The following is a 20,660-nucleotide window of genomic DNA, read 5'->3' on the forward strand; positions in this document are numbered from 1 at the left end:
AGCGTTTATCAAAATCTCTGCCTTCCTAAACATTGCGTTTGTAATACGTTGTAGTCCAACTAATCCTAACCCAATATTACTCCTCAGAGGGAGTCCCTTTCACATAGCCAAAAGGCTCGAATCACATACACATGGGTTCCTCCTACGGCTGAATGCCGTCAACCCTCTGCGACTCTCCTACACCTTGGGGATTGGCCCCTCAGTGCGTCGCTCAACAAATAGACACATCGCACAAAAGTCGCTCAAGGTACCAAATAATTGTATACAGGAATGTACCATTGTCCTTACTTCTCTTTCCCCTAGACCCCACAACTAGCCTATGGCTTTGGGTGTCATGTCTCTCACTCAACGTGGGTCAAGATCCTAATGAAAACAATTGCTGTGCATCCAGGATTTCTGATACCTTTTAACATTTCCATGATTTATGTATATTGTGGATGCTAAGTGCCCAAACAATTATGAAATCAATATTGTGCACATGTGGAAAACATCCTTTCAATGATTTTCAACTACCGTTCTTATGCGTCGTTGCACGAACCTAGCACCAAGGAAACCCTCGTGCTACTAGGCTCTTATTTTATAATTATTCACCGACCTATATGGCATGCAAACAAATACATCAATCTTTTCATCATTTGACTCCACATTTAGACACACTCTAACCATTCTACCCTCCCATCGATCAAATGCTGCATTGTGGTATAGATTTATAGGACATTTTGCCATCATTTTATGTGAAAAAACGGAAAGAGACACACTAGAACAAGAAAGTGGGGTTGAACTAAGGCAAATCCTCATGATTTAGTCCCCACAAACATTCACAAACATTGTTCTTAATTTTCACTAATTTTTTGCACCCAAAATGCATTTTTCCCCTATTTTTAGTGATTTTCCTCTATTTTCCTTGTATTTTCCCTTATTTTTTGCATTATTTAATTACTAAAAATTCAAAATAGGTTATGGGCTGTGGCCCTTAGTTCCTTCTTGCAGCAAAATTGAAAATTTAGTTGGTGTTCCTATTCATTCTCCCATTTTTATGCCCAAAAATATCATTTTTCCTTGATTTTCCATATTTTATGTGTTTTAGTAAATATTATTTTGAACCACAAGATGCATATTTTTTGATTTTCTGATTATGATCAACAAGTATTCATGGAAAACAGCAACATAAACAATTTTTAGCCCACATGAACAACATTTTATCAATTAAAAGCCATGAAATCTCAAATTTCCTTTGAAAAAATTGAATTACTGCTTATTTGCGTGTTTCGGGTTTCATGTCCATGGCTGCAAATCTGAAAATCAGCAGCACTTCATGCTCAACACGATCATAAATCACCATTTCCAGCCCATGGAGCCATCCGATCCATGCCGGACAAGCCTCCGTCATTCTTTCTTCTTCCTTCTTCTTCCCACATGAACTCGCTCTTAGAGGAGAGAGAGGGAGGAGAGAGAAAGATTGATTTTCTCTCTCCCTCTACAGGCCGCCATTGAATGCGTGGAGCGGAGCGATGTGGAGCAGAGATCGAATGTGGAAGCCGGGGAGAGTTGGTTTCATGGCTTCTTTGCAAGCCTGCATCTTGATTTTTTTTGGGGGGGGGGGGGTGGGTGTTTTTTTCGGCGCTGAAAAATAGCCGCCGCCCCCCCTCCATCATGAATTTTGGAGAAGGGGGGGCGCCAAAGGGCACCCCCCACTAGCCACACCCTTTGAGATTTCAACTTTGGCCCCTTTTTGGGCACCCCGGCCGGTTTTGGGCAAACTTCCTCATACGAGCTCCGATTGACGTGCTATAAATTTTTGGGCATCCGTCTCGACATCCCGGATAGGCCTGCAACACCCGTATCCCATCCCAATGGACAAAAAAATTAGTAAAAATCCGGACGTGTCACTTGGGCGCCCGTCGACTGCTTGTCACTTAAAATCGTCCTAGATCGAGCCGCCACCTTTGACGGTGAATATTTTTCCCTTGATATTCATAATTTTTAGCTATTTTTAAGCACTTCCCGTCACCTAAATTCCACTCTCATTGGCGACCATGGGATAGGGCGACTCAGCCCGTCGAATCCACGAACATATCTGCACATAAACAACCAAAGAAGCATCAAACTGATACAAAACAAATATATAATAAAACTCAGCACAATGCTTCCCCTACCCCTGGACAGAACCAAGGCATGACATCCACAAGGAGTAGGCCTAGCATCATCTAATAGAAGATCCGAAGAGAGTCGCTAACCAACTGATCCAACACAGCCAAACTAAAAAACCTGTCAAAGAGGTTGCCCTAAGTGGTAGGCTGAACTACTTACCAACTAAAGACAACACAACGAGGAGCTCCTACTAGGCGAGGACTCCTATAGCCTGATCAAGGAGTATTTTCTTCCAGTACATTTCTTCTTTTAGGGTTTTTATTTTAGTAACATACTTGGGCATGTAAAAAGGAGGGAGTTGAGCGTAGTGACCCAAGGAGAACAGGGCATCGGCCTCAGGACCTGTCTCGGCACCCAAGAATCTGCCAAGCCCTCGCAAGGTGACACTTAATCTTTTTCTAACGCTCACTTTTATTTTCGCTCCAACCTTTCTCGTTTTGGTATTATATTTGGCAAGAAGCCACCCCTAGGAAGACAAGGTATCGGCCCCAGGTCTGATTCGTCCCTAGGAACCTACCAGGCCTTCGCAAGGCAATGATCAACTGCTTACACATTTTCATCCCTTTTCTTTTCTTGGGATAGGGGTTAGAACCCCTTTTTACACACCTTCGTATTTATAGTCATCTTGTAGGATGTTCAGGATTTCTTAGCATCATTATTATTATCTTCTGGCAGGCTTCTCTAACTGCCTCACTACTAACAAGAACTCCTAGAACGGCTGCCTAGCAGGCTAGCAGAACAGGGCCACTAGGACTTCCTTCTAAAACAGGTCTTTCGATGCCTGACAATGTCTTTACAGGAGGCAATGACTACTCCAACCTCCCTCAAACATACATAGCCTAAACCTGGGATTTCATGCCTTGGTTGCCGGTCCCCACCAAAAATGTATCCCCTTGACAAGTACAAAGACACATATAACGGGAAAGAAAAGTACTCGTAAAGGAGAAATATCACCTGGATTGGCCACAAGAAGCTTCCATCGCAGCAAAGGCTCCACCAAATTCCACTAACCACGAAACCTGTCCACCACAACACTTAAAACAAAAACCCAATTAAACGCACCCGCACTAGACAGGGAAATGGCCCTCTTGGCCTAATGAAATGAAACTTGACTTTGCTACAAAACTGAATCGGCCCTCTTGGCCTAATGAAGTCAAACAATACTACGCATAGCATCCACCTGGAAACAATCATGATAGACATCAAAGCATACCATGCCCAGGGGAACAGAGGCTCGTAGCCCTAAACTAGGTGCATTAGATTATGACCCATCCCTCCTGCGTATATCGCAAGAGGTGTTCGCATCACATGTCGTCTAATCAATCTATGGGTCCAAGATAATAAAGGTAGATGAGTCTCGCTTACCCTCTGCATACGCGAAATTAGCCAATGAATCGGCAAACTGATTCCAATTCCGTGGAATCAGCTGAAAAGACACTCTATGGAATTCGTCTAGCAGGGCTATGGCAGTATGATGGTACATGCAAAGGATGGGGTTTCGTACCATGTACGTCCCATTGAGTTGATTTAAAACCAACTGAGAGTCCCCTTTCACCAATAACTGGCGGATACCACCCTTCTTTGCAATATTCAAACCCATAATCAGGGCTTTGTATTCTGCCATATTATTGGTAAAATTCGCCCCGAGAGAAGCAGCTAACTTCATGACAATGCGTCATCGGGGGTCTCGGATGACAACTCCTACACTTCCTTTTTTGCATACACCCCTGGACGCCCCATCAAAGTACAAGGTGTACGTCCATAAAGGGTTTACATATCCCACCATCCTGAACTCTACTCGTAAGTATGGTAATCGAAATTCAGCATATTCAACGGGTGGACGGTAGGCTCCATCCCTCCATCATCATTGAATTCAACAGGGATGCTCGTCAACATTTGTAGGCAGTGATGGCAGAAGACCTTGATCTCCCAAATAAATGTCCCGCCTTCTTGCTCAGTCACCTTGTATCCTTTGCTCCACCAAATGAGCTTTCCTTGTGATACCTCTGCTCTAAATACGGGTGTTCTAAATAAGGGATCAGACGACCCATCAACCTCTATCACGATTTCCTTGCAGATATTTGATCAATCTCGCCTAGACCTGCAAGGCAGTCATAGTATTAGTGCAATCAGAAATAATAAGGTTTAATCTTATTAAGATTAACCTTATTTTTAAATTCTACCCCCTCAAGGTCAGCTAACAAAACTGTGGATTTATTCTTTCCTATTCTAACGATCCTATAGGGCCCGTCCCATTTGGGCTCTAGCTTGCCTGGAAATAATTCACGTCGTGCGTCATAATACAGAACAAGCTGTCCTTTCTTGAAGGTGTATTTCTTGGCTTTGATGTCGTGTAACTGCTTCATTCGGCGCTTCGCCACTTCTTGGTGCAATAAGCTCTGCAGCTTAAGCTCATCTAAATGTGCCAGTGTTGTCAAGCGCTCAAAAAGTGCGTCTTCATCACTCAAAGAATGATTGATGGCAAACCGAATAGTCGGCAGCTCAATCTCTAAAGGCAAGACACACTCCTCCCCATATACTAACTTGAATGGGGTATGGCCAGTGGCTCGTTTGAAAGTCGTATTATAGGCCCACACTGCCACGTATAACTTTTTATCCCAATCCCGTTTCTTTTCTGACACAATTTTGGATAGGATGCCCACAAGCTGCTTGTTGGTGCTCTCAACTTGCCCATTGGCTTGCGGGTTATATGGGGTTGTCTTGTTATGCTTGATTTGCCACATCTCTATCAAACTTTTAATCACCTTATTCAAGAAATGGGTTCCGCGGTCCGACACTAATTCTTTCAGCGGACCAAACCGGCATATTATCTGCTCTAAAAGGAAACTAGCAGTTTCTTTAGCATCATCTTTCCTTGTTGCACGCGCTTCTGACCACTTTGTGAAGTAGTCAGTTGCTACAATGATGTACCTCTTTTGCGCAGTCGACGACGGAGTAATAGGACCCACAAAGTCTATTCCCCACTTCTCAAATGGAAGGATCGCCATAATAGGGGTGAGTGGTCGTTTCCTATTCTCTCGACTATCATGTCGTTGACAAATATCACATCTCTTAACATACGCAAACGCATCCTGGAAGATGGCAGGCCACCAATAACTTGCTCTTAAAGCCTTTTGTGCTGTAAGGCGTCCAGCAAAATGGCCACCGCAAGCAGAATCATGGCACTCTTCCAAAATGAATGGCACCTCGTCAGGCATCACACATCGGCGATAGATGTCAACAACCCCTTGCCGATATAATGTACCTGCGATCAAGGCAAACTTTAACGCTTGCTGCTTAATTTTCCTTCTCTCAGCTTTAGATAATTCGGATCCCACCTCTCCCGTCGATAAATAATGCGTTATTGCAGCGTACCGGGAGGGAATAGATTCCGTATCTATTTTAAATAACAACTCCATGTCACTACCTTCAGCCACAGATTCTTTTGGCTCCCCAAAGTCCACAAGACATTCCACGATGCCTTGCAACCTTGGTGGCTTACTCTTGATTTCATAATCAAATTCCTGCAAAGTGATTAACCACTTCGCTAAACGATCAGGCGGCTGTAGCTTATTCATCAATAATCGAAGTCCCTCCGCCTTCGTATAAAGCATGACTTTCTCATAGAGAATATAATGCCTGAATTTCTTGGTCCCAAAGACCATTGCTAGACACAACTTCTCCATGTAGGCATAATTGATTTCGGATACCCCCAGCTTTCGGCTAGCAAAAGCAATCGGGTGGTACCACTTCTCTTCCCAAATTTGGGCTAAACAACAGCTGATACTATACATGGTGGCTGTTGAAAATATATAGAACACCTCACCTCTTTTAGGTGCTTTTAAAACGGGTGCTCTTGCTAGCTCCTGTTTCACATCCTCGAATGCTATCTTACAAGGGTCGCCCCATACAAACGAACAACTAAAGGACAATAAGTTTGTAAGTGGCAACGTTCTTTCTGCCAACGCGTTTATGAATCTACGGTAATAACCAACCAAAGACAGAAAGCTATGAACTTCCTTCAGAGTGCGTGGTGGACCCATGGCAACTATAACTTTGACTTTCTCGGGGTCTGTCGCAATTCCTACCGAACTGACTACATGACCCAGCAATAGCCCATAAGGTACTCCAAAAATACACTTCTGTGGGTTTAGGGTGATGAAAAATTGTCTACAATGCTCAAAGCATTTTCTTAAAATGATCAACTGCCTTTCTCTCACGGTGGCGGCCCCTAAGTCATCAATAAACACCTTCAACTCTTCAGGGGATATGTCACCGAATGTCTTATCTATTGTTCGTTGCCACGAACCAGGCGCATTGCATAAACCAAAGGCCATCACATGGTATGCAAAAGTACCAAATACAGTAATGAAAGTTGTTTTCAACTTGTCCTTTTCTGCAATTGCCATTTGGTTGTATCCTGCAAAGCAATCCATGAACGAATATATCTCCCTACCCGCTAATTGATCCAAAATCTGGTCAATAAATGGCAACGGGTAGTAGTCCTTAACTGTCTGCTTATTCAGCTTTCTAAAGTCTACACATAATCGGATTTGATTATTCTTCTTCTTTCTTATCACAACCGGCAAACACCATTCCGTGTGTTGCACAGGAAAAATCAAACCCGCTTTCCGAAGCTTCTGTAACTCTTCAAACAGCCCGTCCCTCAGTTCGAAAGGCATACGCCTTACTTTTTGTCGTACAGGACGACTGCCCTCTTTCAACGAAATTGTATAGACAACAAGACTAGGAGGAATGCCCCTCAACTCATCATAACTCTAGGCAAAGATATCACGGAATTCCTGAATCAAGGATACATAGTCCTCCCTTTCTGCTGTGCTGAGCATAGAACCTAATTTGATTGGCCGTGAATCATCAGACGTACCAAGGTCTAGCTCGATAACATCTACATCTCTTATACGATCTTGGCCCTCTATCGGCTCATTCAAAGTGATCTGATAGATGTCCTCTGTGGTGGATCCCTCTTTGGACTCATCACTCGATGATGTCTCACTGGCATATAAATCTTCTAGTGTCTCCAATTCTGTAGAAGATAGAGGAGCTCTCTCAGTCTGCAGGGACTCAGGATAAGCATCAACCACCACACGCTGGGCACCTCTGCCGAATATCAGTCGACCGGCGGGTATATCTACTTGGCAGTCTGCTTGCAAGATCCAAGGTCGTCCGAGTAATACTTGGTAACTTGGCCGGCCTGCAAAATGAATCACCCGAAAGTCCAACAGGCATTCTACATTTGCAACAGTGACATGGACCTTAGTAATGCAGCCTTCCGACTGTCTCAAACTATCATCTGCCATTCTGAGAATTGTGGAGGTATCTTTCTGGATCACAAGACCCAACCTTTCCATCAATTCAGAACTCATAATGTTAACAGATGATCCCGTATCAACAATGGCATAATCTACTAATATCCCATCGACATAGGCTGCAACCCTTGGGCAATGCTTCTCAGCATGCTCGAACCAATCATCACCAACTCGCACGATACCCAAAGGTTCTACGATATACCTGGTACGTAGGATCTTTCTAAATTCCTTGCGTACTCCTGGGGAAAGCTTAATAAGCTGTAAAAGATTCACATCTGGCTTGACTTCGCAAAGAGAGCTCGCCAAATCCAATTCATGATAGTTCGATAGAGCTCGCTTTTCACGCCAAGCCATCCGCTCTTTAGGTTGCGGAACCGGATTTATTGCCTCTTTCTTAACTTTCACCTTCTTCTTTGGTGGTTCCTTATCGGTTTTACTCTCCACGGGCTTCAAAGGTCCCCCTTCCATGGCAGGATCCAAAACCTGCATTCCTTTGTCGCCTTGTTTAGGGTTTCCGTCGACAGGCTTATCATTGTCGGCTTCTCTACCCTTTTGACCTCTTGTAAGAACAACTCGCAGATTAGAGGTTTCAGCATCATTAACGCGTACAGCCTCAATCAAACTGACCCCACTACCACTTGGTAGCTCCTCCACTGTAGTCTTTGGTCATTGAAGTATTTGTTTAGGCCCATCTTCTCACTGGGAATCATTTCCTTGGGCACGATGATTAATAGGCCCTGGTTGCCGACTACCTCGTTGGAGGGAACTGATCTTACTCCAGCAAGTAGTTGCTAAATGGCCGGATTTTCCACAAATGTTGCACTTAACATTTGGGCAATTTCTTGGATAGTGCTGCCCACCACACCATTTGCAACTAAACCTCGAAGGTGCACCCTCCTCTGGGTATCTACTTCCTATCAAATTTTGTTGTTTTTTAAGGAAGTTGACATCAACAGCTATTTGTCGATACTGCTCTGTAATCATGTCGATATAATGCTTCATCATGTCGTTCCATCGGCCTAACAATTCGATTAGGCACAGGTTGTTGAGCCACAGGCATGGTGTTAGAATTGACCGCCTGGCCTCCACCACTTGGAGCCATTTGACTGCTCGTAGGCATCGATATGCTAGGGGGAGCTGGTAATAAAGGCACATTCTGTATCATGTTCCCTCTCCCATTAGGGTTAGCCATCGCTATCCCTTGGCCACTACTGCCATTGGCCATTGCCACATTATTTCCCCATACTAAACCCATATTCGAATTGCCTCGAGAAGCATAGGCTGCTTGTAGTCGTGATTCCACCTCTTGTGCTCGTGTAATGGCAGTATCTATATCCCCCAAGGGGACACTACTCAACTGCAATTGAATGTTAAAGTTCAAACCATGTAGGAAATATTGCAATTGGGAAGCTGCGGGGATAGGAATAGAGGTGTCCAACTTACGGAAAACCTATTTTATTTTCTTCGCATAAGCACGAATATCCTCGTGTGGTTCTTGGCGGGTCACGTTGAGTACACGCAACCAATATTGCCCACCCCTTTCAGGGGCAAACTCCCTTCGAAAAGCTCCATAAAATGAATCACTATTCAATATGGTTCCGGCTTCTAAACCATGATACCATATAGCGGCTCTTCCTTTGAGAGTCATGTTGAAGAACATCATTAAATGTCCTTCTTGTTGAATGCGATAGTTAAACATCAGCTTTTGAAACTCCCTAATGTGGAGTTCCACATCTTCCTCAACTAGCCCATTAAAAATGGGTAGTGGGTAACCTAGAGCCGGCAAATCCGTCGTTCCTGCTGGAATTGCAATAGGCTGTGCCATGACGAGGATTGGATTTGCACTAGGAATAGGGGACGGGGGGGGTTACACCTCCCGCACTTGATATAGACTGGCTTATGGAAGAAAGGGGAGCACTAGAGCTTCCATCTTCTCCTAACTTACTGCGCGTGGCCCCAAGACCACTAGATCCACCCCCTCGTAAGGGTTCAACACCGCTATGCTTAGGGGAATATCTCCTAAAAATTTCAGCACGTCGCCTAGCTCTTTCGTCTCTCTCTTGCTTTTGGATTTCTGCTAGACGATGCTTATCAATAAATAACGGATCAATCTCAATATCCTTTGGCATAAACTGCTAGTTGGTCCCTAGACAACCAGGATTCGAGGAACGCCACTTTTAAGCGGCTCCCGGCAGACGCACCACTGATCGACCTAAAAAACGGACCGGCACTGACTCATGCACTAGCCAGGCCTCGTCACTACGCACAAGACAACCCCTCGACCTCACGGCCAGGAGCGTCTATCAAAATCTCTGCCTTCCTAAACATTGCGTTTGTAATACGTTGTAGTCCAACTGATCCTAACCCAATATTACTCCTCAGAGGGAGTCCCTTTCACATAGCCAAAAGGCTCGAATCACATACACATGGGTTTCTCCTACGGCTGAATGCCGTCAACCCTCTGCGACTCTCCTACACCTTGGGGATTGGCCCCTCAGTGCATCGCTCAACAAATAGACATATCGCACAAAAGTCGCTCAAGGTACCAAATAAGCGTATACAAGAATGTACCATTGTCCTTACTTCTCTTTCCCCTAGACCCCACGACTAGCCTATGGCTTAGGGTGTCCTGTCTCTCACTCAACGTGGGTCAAGATCCTAATGAAAACAATTGCTGTGCATCTAGGATTTCTGATACCTTTTAACATTTCCATGATTTATGCATATTGTGGATGCTAAGTTCCCAAACAATTATGAAATCAATATTGTGCACATGTGGAAAACATCCTTTCAATGATTTTCAACTACCGTTCTTATGCGTCGTTGCACGAACCTAGCACCAAGGAAACCCTCGTGCTACTAGGCTCTTATTTTATAATTATTCACCAACCTATATGGCATGCAAACAAATACATCAATCTTTTCGTCATTTGACTCCACATTTAGACACACTCTAACCATTCTACCCTCCCATCGATCAAATGCTGCATTGTGGTATAGATTTATAGGACATTTTGCCATCATTTTATGTGAAAAAACGGAAAGAGACACACTAGAACAAGAAAGTGGGGTTGAACTAAGAAAAATCCTCATGCTTCAGTCCCCACAAACATTCACAAACATTGTTCTTAATTTTCACTAATTTTCTGCACCCAAAATGCATTTTTCCCCTATTTTTAGTGATTTTTCTCTATTTTCCTTGTATTTTTCCTTATTTTCTACATTATTTAATTACTAAAAATTCAAAATAGGTTATGGGTTGTGGCCTTAGTTCCTTCTTGCAGCAAAATTGAAAATTTAGTTGGTGTTCCTATTCATTCTCCCATTTTTATGCCCAAAAACATCATTTTCCCTTGATTTTCCATATTTTACGTGTTTTAGTATATTATTTTGAACCACAAGATGCATATTTTCTGATTTTTTGATTATGATCAACAAGTATTCATGGAAAACAGCAACATAAACAATATTTAGCCCACATGAACAACATTTTATCAATCAAAAGCCATGAAATCTCAAATTTCCTTTGAAAAAATTGAATTACCACTTATTTGCGTGTTTCGGGTTTCATGTCCATGGCTGCAAATCTGAAAATCAGCAGCACTTCATGCTCAGTACGATCATAAATCACCATTTCCAGCCCGTGGAGCCATCCGATCCATGCCGGACAAGCCTCCATCATTCTTTCTTCTTCCTTCTTCTTCCCACATGAACTCCCTCTTAGAGGAGAGAGAGGGAGGAGAGAGAAAGACTGATTTTCTCTCTCCCTCTACAGGCTGCCATTGAATGTGTGGAGCGGAGCGATGTGGAGCGGAGATTGAATGTGGAAGCCGGGGAGAGTTGGTTTCATGGCTTCTTTGCAAGCCTGCATCTTGATTTTCTTTTTTTGGGGGGGGGGGGGGGGGGCGTGTTTTTTTCGGAGCTAAAAAATAGCCACCGGCCCCCCTCCATCACGAATTTTGGAGAAGGGGGGGTGCCAAAGGGCACCCCCCCACTAGCCACACCCTTTGAGATTTCAACTTTGGCCCCTTTTTGGGCACCCCGGTCGGTTTTGGGCCAACTTCCTCATACGAGCTCCGATTGACGGGCTATAAATTTCTGGGCGTCCGTCTCGGCATCCCGGATAGGCCTGGAGCTCCCGTATCCCGTTCCAACTGACAAAAAAATTACTAAAAATCCAGACGTGTCACTTGGGCGCCCGTCGACTGCTTGTCGCTTAAAATCGTCCTAGATCGAGCCGCCGCCTTTGATGGTGAATATTTTTCCCTTGATATTCATAATTTTTAGCTATTTTTAAGCACTTCCCATCACCTAAATTCTGCTCTCAGAATCCTAGAGTTGATCTTGGCCATTCTTATCTTCAAAGTCTTCATTTCTAGCATAACCCATCACAAGTGGGGCTTCATCCTCATCCCCTGATTCTTGAATGACAAACATACTATTGACTTTGGACTTCTTATACAAACATTTAATTTCACAATTCGCTATGAATTTCTCCCATGTTTAAATCATAGATCCTCTTTGTGCTCCTTAAAAACATCCATGGGAATGAAATTTTGACCACCTTGAGTTGAGTTCTTTCTTGATCAATTTTCAACTTTTTTTCTCTCTATTGAGCCCTCTTCAAAATGAGGTATCAACTTTTTCATTAGAATGACGACATAAATTTATGTAGGTCAAACTTTGTGATTTTCAAGAATCGATATGCACGCTCTGGGAACCCTGTTTGGTCTAAAAATGCCATGTATCACCTTTTGAGGCCTAAACTACATGGGAATCCATGTGAGACCTATAGGAACCTCTGAATGCTATGTAGGACCCTACTTATACCAATAGAAACTTGTAATGCCCTCTTTATACCTATACTACCTATAAATTTCTTGCATCTATCTCTAAATGCCCTATTTCTTCAAGAATTTCTTTAAGTTTCCTTCATATTTAGTTCTCTACATGTGAGTAACCATGTGAGGGATAAAAGGACAAGATAGGGCTCCTTACATGGGATTTGAATCATCAAGAGGTGTGCAAAGTTCCTCCTCAAGTATCTCCCTTGACACCCACCTTTTTCCTTGATAGAGATAGTAGACATGGTAGCTCAATAATGAATTACAAAGACAAAAATCATACACATGAATGGAAAAGGAGCTTTGAGCTTTTAATGGAAAGCATGGTAATTTGAGGATTTAGATGAATAGAATTAGGAAATACCTCAGAAATTGGTGACATTGATTTTCTTGCTAACCCCTTTACAATATTGAATTTATCATAAGGGAAAACACCAAAGATCAAAGAAGCAATCCATAGGCTTAAGGTTTATTCAAGCCTGAATGCAAATTGATACTTCTATAAATTTCTCTTCTAATTCAAAGATTTCAATTCAATCAATTCTAAAAATGCAAATATTGATAAAGATTGAGAATAGAGGTAAATGTTGGATCAATATCGTTTTAGCAAATGGATTAAATATTAAGAAATAGGATTAGAGACATTAAGAGAAAATTTCAAGAAGTGTCTCTTCAAATGGATAGGTGAGGTGCCCAATATCCTAAATCCTTTGATCTCTTGTCTATTGGGCTTCAAAGGCATCTCTAATGTAATCTCCCAATGCCCCTCAATAAGATGAAATACTCTTGTATGAAAGAATGGGCTGAAATAAATCTTTGCCCCCAAAATCTTTATTCCATAAGCAATACTAGTTGTCATAAGAATTCTTCAATCTTCACAATCTTGGTACTTTCTTCAAGATTCTTGATATATAGTGATCAAAGAAGCTATAGATGAAGCCTTTTGTCAAGATTTCAAAGTTCAGTGTTCAAGTTTAATGGCCCTTGCTATGATTAGGGTTTTAGGAGAAGAAAATGCTGGTATAATGGAGAAATAGGTGTTGAGACCTTGCTATACAAGGGCCATTAAAAATAACCTATTTCTCCATTATATAGCATTTTTAATTGACTTGCATAGCAAGATTCACCTATTTCTCCATTAAAAATAACCTATTTCTCCATTATGCTAGTATAATGGAGAAATAGGTGTTGAACCACAAGAGTTGGCATGTCCCCCCCATAGGAAGCTAACAACTTTCTTGGAAGGCACACATGAGCTATGGCTAGATCTATGGACATATCTAGATGTAACAAGGCTATTTTAGCATGCCATCACTCGATTTTATGCACATTTTGGGGGGTTGTTTGTAAAGGAGATCACTATAGGAGCTAGAGAAGAGTGAAACCACTACTACTTTTTCAAGAATACCTTCCTTCTCTTCTTCATGCTAGACTTTCACGAAGATGTAGGGAACAATCTTTCTTCACCTCCTTTGATCTTCACTCCTAGGGACAAGAAGCATTACTCAGGGGGTTCACCTATAAGAAGTCATCTATATAACATGTGTTCAAAGGATATTAAGAAATATCCTTTCTTTACACGCTATAAGGCTATAAAATTTTAATTATATTAACATTATGGATTTTTTTCAAATTCTAATTGGAAAATACCTTTTGAAAATATGTTCATGTAAATTTTATTACATAAAATACCCTTTTGAACTCACATAGTGTCTTACATGTTTTATGAGGTTGATTGCCAAGTAAACATTATAGGAACATTCTACAAGTGATCCACAGCAAGCCCATAACCATTTTACAGCTAACCAAGCCTAGGTGGACCACTAAGAGATGCCCCAAAAATTTCAATGCATTTTAAGCTACTACTTGTGCCCAATTTAAACTAATACTCCTACAATTCAGCCTTTTCCTTAAGGAATGACCACCATCCTTGCATTGAAGCCTTCTTCTCCTTTTTTGACATTTCTTACTTCTTTAAGGAAACCCTACTATTGGCAAGATTAGGGTAGCCACAACCACACAATCCCAAGCTTTCAAACCTTTATAAGAGCTCTATATTTCATCCCCAACACCTACCTATAGTAACTCTTGGTCAAATTACTCAAGGTTGAAGACTTGGAGCTCAAGATTCCAAGGATTCTTCATGGCAGCCATGTAAGCTTCTCATAATCTTTCCTATTCTTGAAGTAAGGCCTTAGCAAGGTTCAAGGGGGTCACCTACAACAATGCATGACTCTAATGTCTAGAGATTTCAAGACATTAAAGGCATCTGGATTCTATGGGGTGATTTGGAAGAAATATTCAGATCTCTTGATAATGGAAGTTTAATCTTACTCCTTCAAGCATGGAAAAGGTATGTCACATGAAAATATTAATATCTCTCTTTATCTATTTGCTAAGCCTATGCCTAATTACTTCAAAGACATCATGAATTTAGCCCTCTTCTATATTGGTCATCATCTTTTGCATAGAATAGGTCAAACAATTGCATTAGCCCCATTAAGTCACTCATCGCATACATAAATGCTTGTAGATTAATAAAATCTCATTGCTTGAGTCAAGATCTGTAATCGTAACTTGTAATCATCTTTGCTTTGTGTGATTCTTGAGTAAATCAAACAAAATTTGTAAAAGGGGTAAGTTAGTAGCCAATGAGTCACTAAGCTAATGAGGTAATCCCTTCCTCATCCCACATTTATTATTTCTACTGCATCTCATTGAATGCAAAATCTCTCTTTCAATAAATCTTGCATTGGATGTTGTTTGATTAGCCTAGTATGCTATTGCAATGTCTATTTTGGCGGCTAAGGAAAAGAGTAGATGTCAACCAAGTGACAAGATAAGAGTGAGGTGACCCTTTGAAGGAAGATAATGAGATGTCAACACTCCATGTGCTCTTTATATAGGTTTTGGAAAATCTTAATGGGATCTTGATTGGGCCAAGTGGGCCCACCAAGAAACTAAAAGAGTGTAGCAGGCCTTTTGCTAGTTATAAAGTGACCTTTCACATACTCAAATGTAAAAATAGTCAATGTAAAAATATTAATAGACTAATCATGCACCTTGTTTACATAAAATTTTGAGTAATTATGTAAATGTTCAATCCCTAAAAAGGAGGGAAAGAAACTATCAAACCCTTATCAAGGATTCGATATTTACATAGTTACTTAAATTTTTATGTAAATAGGGTTCCATGTACATTTGTGACCAGAAAGAAGAGCCCCAACTAAATACCCTATAGATTTGAGTAAATTTAAAAATATAAAGACATATGGGATCCCATTCTATCAATTTCTCTTAGAAATGTTTATATTTGTACTTTGCATGCAGAGATTACAATGATTAACAAACTTCCCAGGTTGCATCTTGACTATGCATATTTTATTAAGTCATTATCTTTATTTAGATGAGTATATTAAGACAAATCCAAGGAATTAATCTCGGAAATGGATTTTCATGGGACCAAGTTCACTTATGAAATGATCCAACTTTGAGGTAAAACAAGAGATGTCTTGGTCAATGTTTCAATGGGAGGCTCAAAAGCTAGACGATTTCTAGGAAGCCATACAGGAAAACAAGTGAACATGACTTGGAAGTGTTGTAGAGAGTTGTGTGAGACGCACACCACGACTTGCATTTCTAATAATAAGGGTTTGGATAAAACATTAGGAAAAAAATGAACCCACAAATTGGCCTTTTAGACCCCCCCTCTCTCCTCCTTAAAAAAAGAAAAAGAGGAGAGAAGAATAGTAAAATAATCCTCTTCTCTCTCCACTTTTGCAATCTCATTTTGCCTTTTTTATATTATCTACAAAGATATACTTAGATTCCTTCTCTCTCCTCATTCAAAAAGTCTTTTTCAACCAAATTTTATATTCAAAAAGGAGTTAGTTACGGGAGTGTGGTGCTTCATTTTCAATGCAAAATGATTAGTAGATACGAGGCAATTGATTTTTTAATCGAGAACAAGGAAAAAGAAAATTTATTTTTTAATAGAGAATAACAAATTGATTTTGGATATTTTTTATATTCTAGCTTTTGGTCAAAAAACAAGCCAACTAGTCAAATTTCATGTTTTTTGAAAATATTTTTGAAGGTAAAATAGAAATGTCTAAAATATGAAAAGTCTTAGATATCCCAACCCTCTGAGCTATTTTCTCCCATATCTATACTCTCTCATGGCTCTATTGTGACATCTTCTCTGTGTTTATGCAACCTTCATTAACAAAGTGAATTACTTACACCCTCCTTTCCCTTGGCACCTTTGTGTGCCTCTCTGTGCATCTCCACTCTACCTCCTATGACAATCAAGTAGGATCCCAATTTTTATTAATAGTAAAATAAATACAAGAAATAAGGAGCTGCATATTGAGGTAGAGATTGAATACGTCCTATAATTCAAAAGAACCCATCATACTAGTGTCAACCCTCAAGTTTTGCAGAGTTACATGCAAATAGGATTGAAAAACGTGGATTTGTGGGTTGATGGGGGAATCTACCCAATTGACCCCTTTAAAAATAAACCTCATACTTTCTCAGGAATCACAAATTTGCTAAAGTATGTGTGCGAGGGTGAAAATGGGTTTCTCGGTTACACTAGGCGGCTCAATGATCAAGTGTTCAAAGTATTTACAACTTGCCAAGCAACCATAAAAAATTATCATGATGTGATCATTGCACATCAACTTCATATACAACATCTCATAGGATAAGTGGTACAGTTGAATGATACTATAATTCAACAAAACAATCAAATTATTTCAATGCATGACACTATCCATGGCATTGGTATCTCATATGAGGAGGCAAAGGCACAATTGGACGACCTGAGAAAGATCAATATCAAGCTAACACATGAGTGAAAATGAAAGAAGAAGCCAATCATTAAGTTAATTGTGAATAGCGGCTGGTGGAAGCGACGTATCAAAGCATGTAAGATAGCTCAGAATGAGAAACTAAGTGAGGGTGAGGTTGGATTATGTATTAGTAGATTGTTGAAGGCAAGTACATTGAGCAATCCTAAGTTTAGGGTTGTGAAGGAAAAGGAGATTGAGTGCACATAAAAGATGTGCCAAACGAGTTCTCAACTATGGATGCACAATTCATTTGTGACAAGGCCGGTATTAGCACAACGACTTACTCAAAGATATTGAATGTTGTGAAGGCTGGGTCTGGTCGTGTGCTGAAGAGAAATAGAATTGTGCCTCTTCCTCAACCTTCAAAGTTAATAGAGGCCCGACGACAACTTAATACAAAGGTTTTGGAGCTGATAGGAGATCCCATGCATGTTCAATGCATGGAAACACTAAAGGTTGGGACAAAAAATGCATATGAGATGAAGTTCACCGAACTCAACAATTACTATTTAGATTTGTAGAAGGTGCAATCGGCAATGGTAATGTACTATAATATGTTTGTTGAGAAATGTAATGGTAAATTGTAGTTTGTTATAAGATTGGATGAAACCGAGGTTGTCAAAGGAGTAAAGCTTGAAAGAGTTAGTGTAACTATGATGAATAGAGCTTTATAATTCGACAAGAAAAACCCAGGGAACTTTAGTGTTCAATTCGAGCGCCATGTGTAGTGACTCGTTGCATTTGAAGTTCCTAAGGAAACATTTGAGGTGTTGCAGTTGTTCTTTATGCACTGAAGCATTGCAAGCATCATCGATCATCAAGAATATGGTGAGATGCTCTCGATTGAAGGTAGGGTATGGTCAATACTTGGTTGAATGGCATCTTGTAGGAGACTTGAAAATTTTAAAATGCATGTGTGGAGTCTCCAATGGCACAAATACAAAGAATCCATGCATATTTTGCTTGATAGAGAGGGTGGAAGGAAAGGACGGAAAGAAGAACTAGAAAAGGGTGACAAGTGCTACACCGGCGTGCAATAGAGAAGATCCCACTTAGAAGCCCATCTTCAACATTCCATTGGATCGTATTCACATTTATTCATTGCATGCTTTTGTCAGAATCATGGAGAAACTTATATATGAATACATTTGCTCTGATTTTATAGGATGCAACTAGAAAAAGAAGCCATTACAATGTGTAAGAATGTGGAGCGAGTGCTATCAGAAATTGGGCTACACAAGCATCAAGTGACGATTGAAAAAGATGAGGAGATCAGGAAAATCTTGTAACTTGCCAAAAAAGCTTTGCTTTGGAGGAGAAAAGGCTATGAAGTTTCTCTCAACACCCATCAATGAGGAAGGGAATGTCATGGTTCATAGGCTGTAGGACAATGATGGGTGGAAAAAGTTACATTTTATAGTTCCTACTTGAATTAATGGAGGAAAAACATGGTTGGCCAAAGCTAAGGTTTGAATAAGTCTTAACAAATTGGCTTCCTTACTTTGCAAGATGGTGTTTAACAATAAAGATAAGCAATAATTTATCGATGTTGCGCATAGCTTCTACAAAAACACAATGGAAGCGTGGGGCAAAAGCTCTATCACACATTACATGGTACATACTAAGTTAATATTTTAAAATTGTATGAATTGTATAAACTATTGAGCATAGTTTTACTCATGTGTGATATGTGTCTTTGTAGCATATCCTTGAGGCACATGGGCCATAGTTTGCAAAAAAGGGAAGCATTGGAGTTTGGTCCACACAAGGGATGGAAAATTCACATTAGATAATACATGGTGCATACCAAAGAAAAACCGATCATGGTGGAGGGGTGAATGGTAGCAATCCAATGATCCAATTGCTATCTTAGTGGTATAGGATTATAGTAGCGAATGAAGCTAAACTCTTGCAAAAGAGACCAAATGAAAGTGCTGATGAATCGGCTACAGATATGATGGAATCACATCATGTCACTAAAAGAGTGTGTTATGAAGCCTCAAGTACCAAAGAAAACCATGCCAAGTGGCTAGAAACAAGGCTACAAGACAACAAACGGGTTCGAAGAGAGCTAAGATAGTAAGATGAACAATGTGTTTAGTGTAAATGCAATTCATAGTTTAAGAGAGAAAGAGGGAGTGTGCATCTATGTGAATCAGTCTTATAGTTTAGGGTTATATAAATTAGGGTTTCACTTTCTATCTTATTCATTGAGTTCTCACATCTCTTGTGCAGGAAAGATGGCTAGGTCTAAGGTAGTTGCAAATAAGCTTTTGCTCGTATTCAGCCCCTTGGAGCATCTACTAGCTCGAATGCACTCCCTTCTCAACCTAACCCAACTTCCTCAAGCCGCCCTCACAAGGGTCCTCCTCAGCATCCTCACAAGAAATACAAGTGGAAGCTAGGTATAGTGGCCCTAAGCGTCATGAGATTGTGCAAGACCTCTACCACACAGAAAGCAGGAGGTGGTTTCTGGAACAAGGTCTGATCGCTTCACAAAAGAATGTCTTCATGCTCTACAATGTGCAAGGGCCTTTTTAGTTGACTTGATGAATTGATGCTCAGCGTTGTGCAATATATGCAAAGTGTATCACTGTAACTCCCAAGGACTTCCATCTTGTAAGCAAGCTTCAAGCAGTGAAGGATACATTTGTTACAATGGAATGAGCATAGTTTGCAATGTTATCTTTTTTGGCATAGTGTTATCCTTGTGCATTGGACATATGACTATGTCCCAGTGCAAAACTATTATACACACCCTTAAAATATGAATTAAATTTTTACTCTTCTCCTTCACTCTCAAATTTGACTATGCATCTTTGCTATATTTTCAACTCTTACTTACAGTTTTTGCTAGCACTGTCAATTTCAATAGGAAAAACATGCAAAATTTTGCCATTTCTTGTTGCAGACCTACTCCTAATGCCTTTGCATAGTCTATGTGGTGGGAAGTTTCTAAGGGCCAGTAGTAACAATGTTGATTTCTCAATTATCAATCCATCCATAATTTTGGTGTGGGATAGTATTTAAAATACTAAACTATATCGGAATGTGATGAAACTTCACACGCACACTCGTTAGGTGACCAAGAGCCCAAATTATTTTTTTGGGAAAAAAATGCTTGCAGACCCCCACACGAAAGTTACTCCAGACACTAGACTCCGGACAAGGGGTCTGTAGGCTTTTTTTTCCCAAAAAAAAAGGCTCTTGGCAGTAGGAAAGTGGCTCCAGATGCCAGACTTCAGACTAGGGATCTGTAGGCATTTTTTTCAAAAAAAAGTAATACCCTAACGAGTGCACGTGTAAAGTTTCATTGCATTCTGATAAAAGGTTATGGATTTATGATCACACAATGGACAATGCGTATGAAGTTGCATTAACATAGTTTTGGGGTTTAAATGGGTTAAAAGTTCATTCTTATTCTCATTTTCACATCTTGTTTTCTTTGCTTCCTCCATTCTCACACCCCCAACCTCTGTCTC

The 20,660-nt window shown here is 40.6% G+C and overlaps 1 protein-coding gene across 1 annotated transcript in view; it reads left to right on the forward strand.

Moving 5' to 3' along the window:
• Window positions 1-19,548, forward strand: part of LOC148012605 (uncharacterized) — a 99,862-nt gene extending 80,314 nt beyond the window's left edge. The window contains exon 7 of the mRNA XM_087669552.1: window positions 19,414-19,548. Within this exon, the coding sequence (XP_087525678.1) occupies window positions 19,414-19,437 (24 nt within the window). The 3' untranslated portion in view covers window positions 19,438-19,548. The remainder of the gene's footprint in view (window positions 1-19,413) is intronic.
• Window positions 19,549-20,660: the final 1,112 nt, after the last annotated feature.

This window comes from Lygodium microphyllum, chromosome 27 (assembly GCF_053477565.2).
Source record: "Lygodium microphyllum isolate KBCC chromosome 27, Lygodium_microphyllum_v1.1.10, whole genome shotgun sequence".
Lineage (NCBI taxonomy): Eukaryota > Viridiplantae > Streptophyta > Polypodiopsida > Schizaeales > Lygodiaceae > Lygodium > Lygodium microphyllum.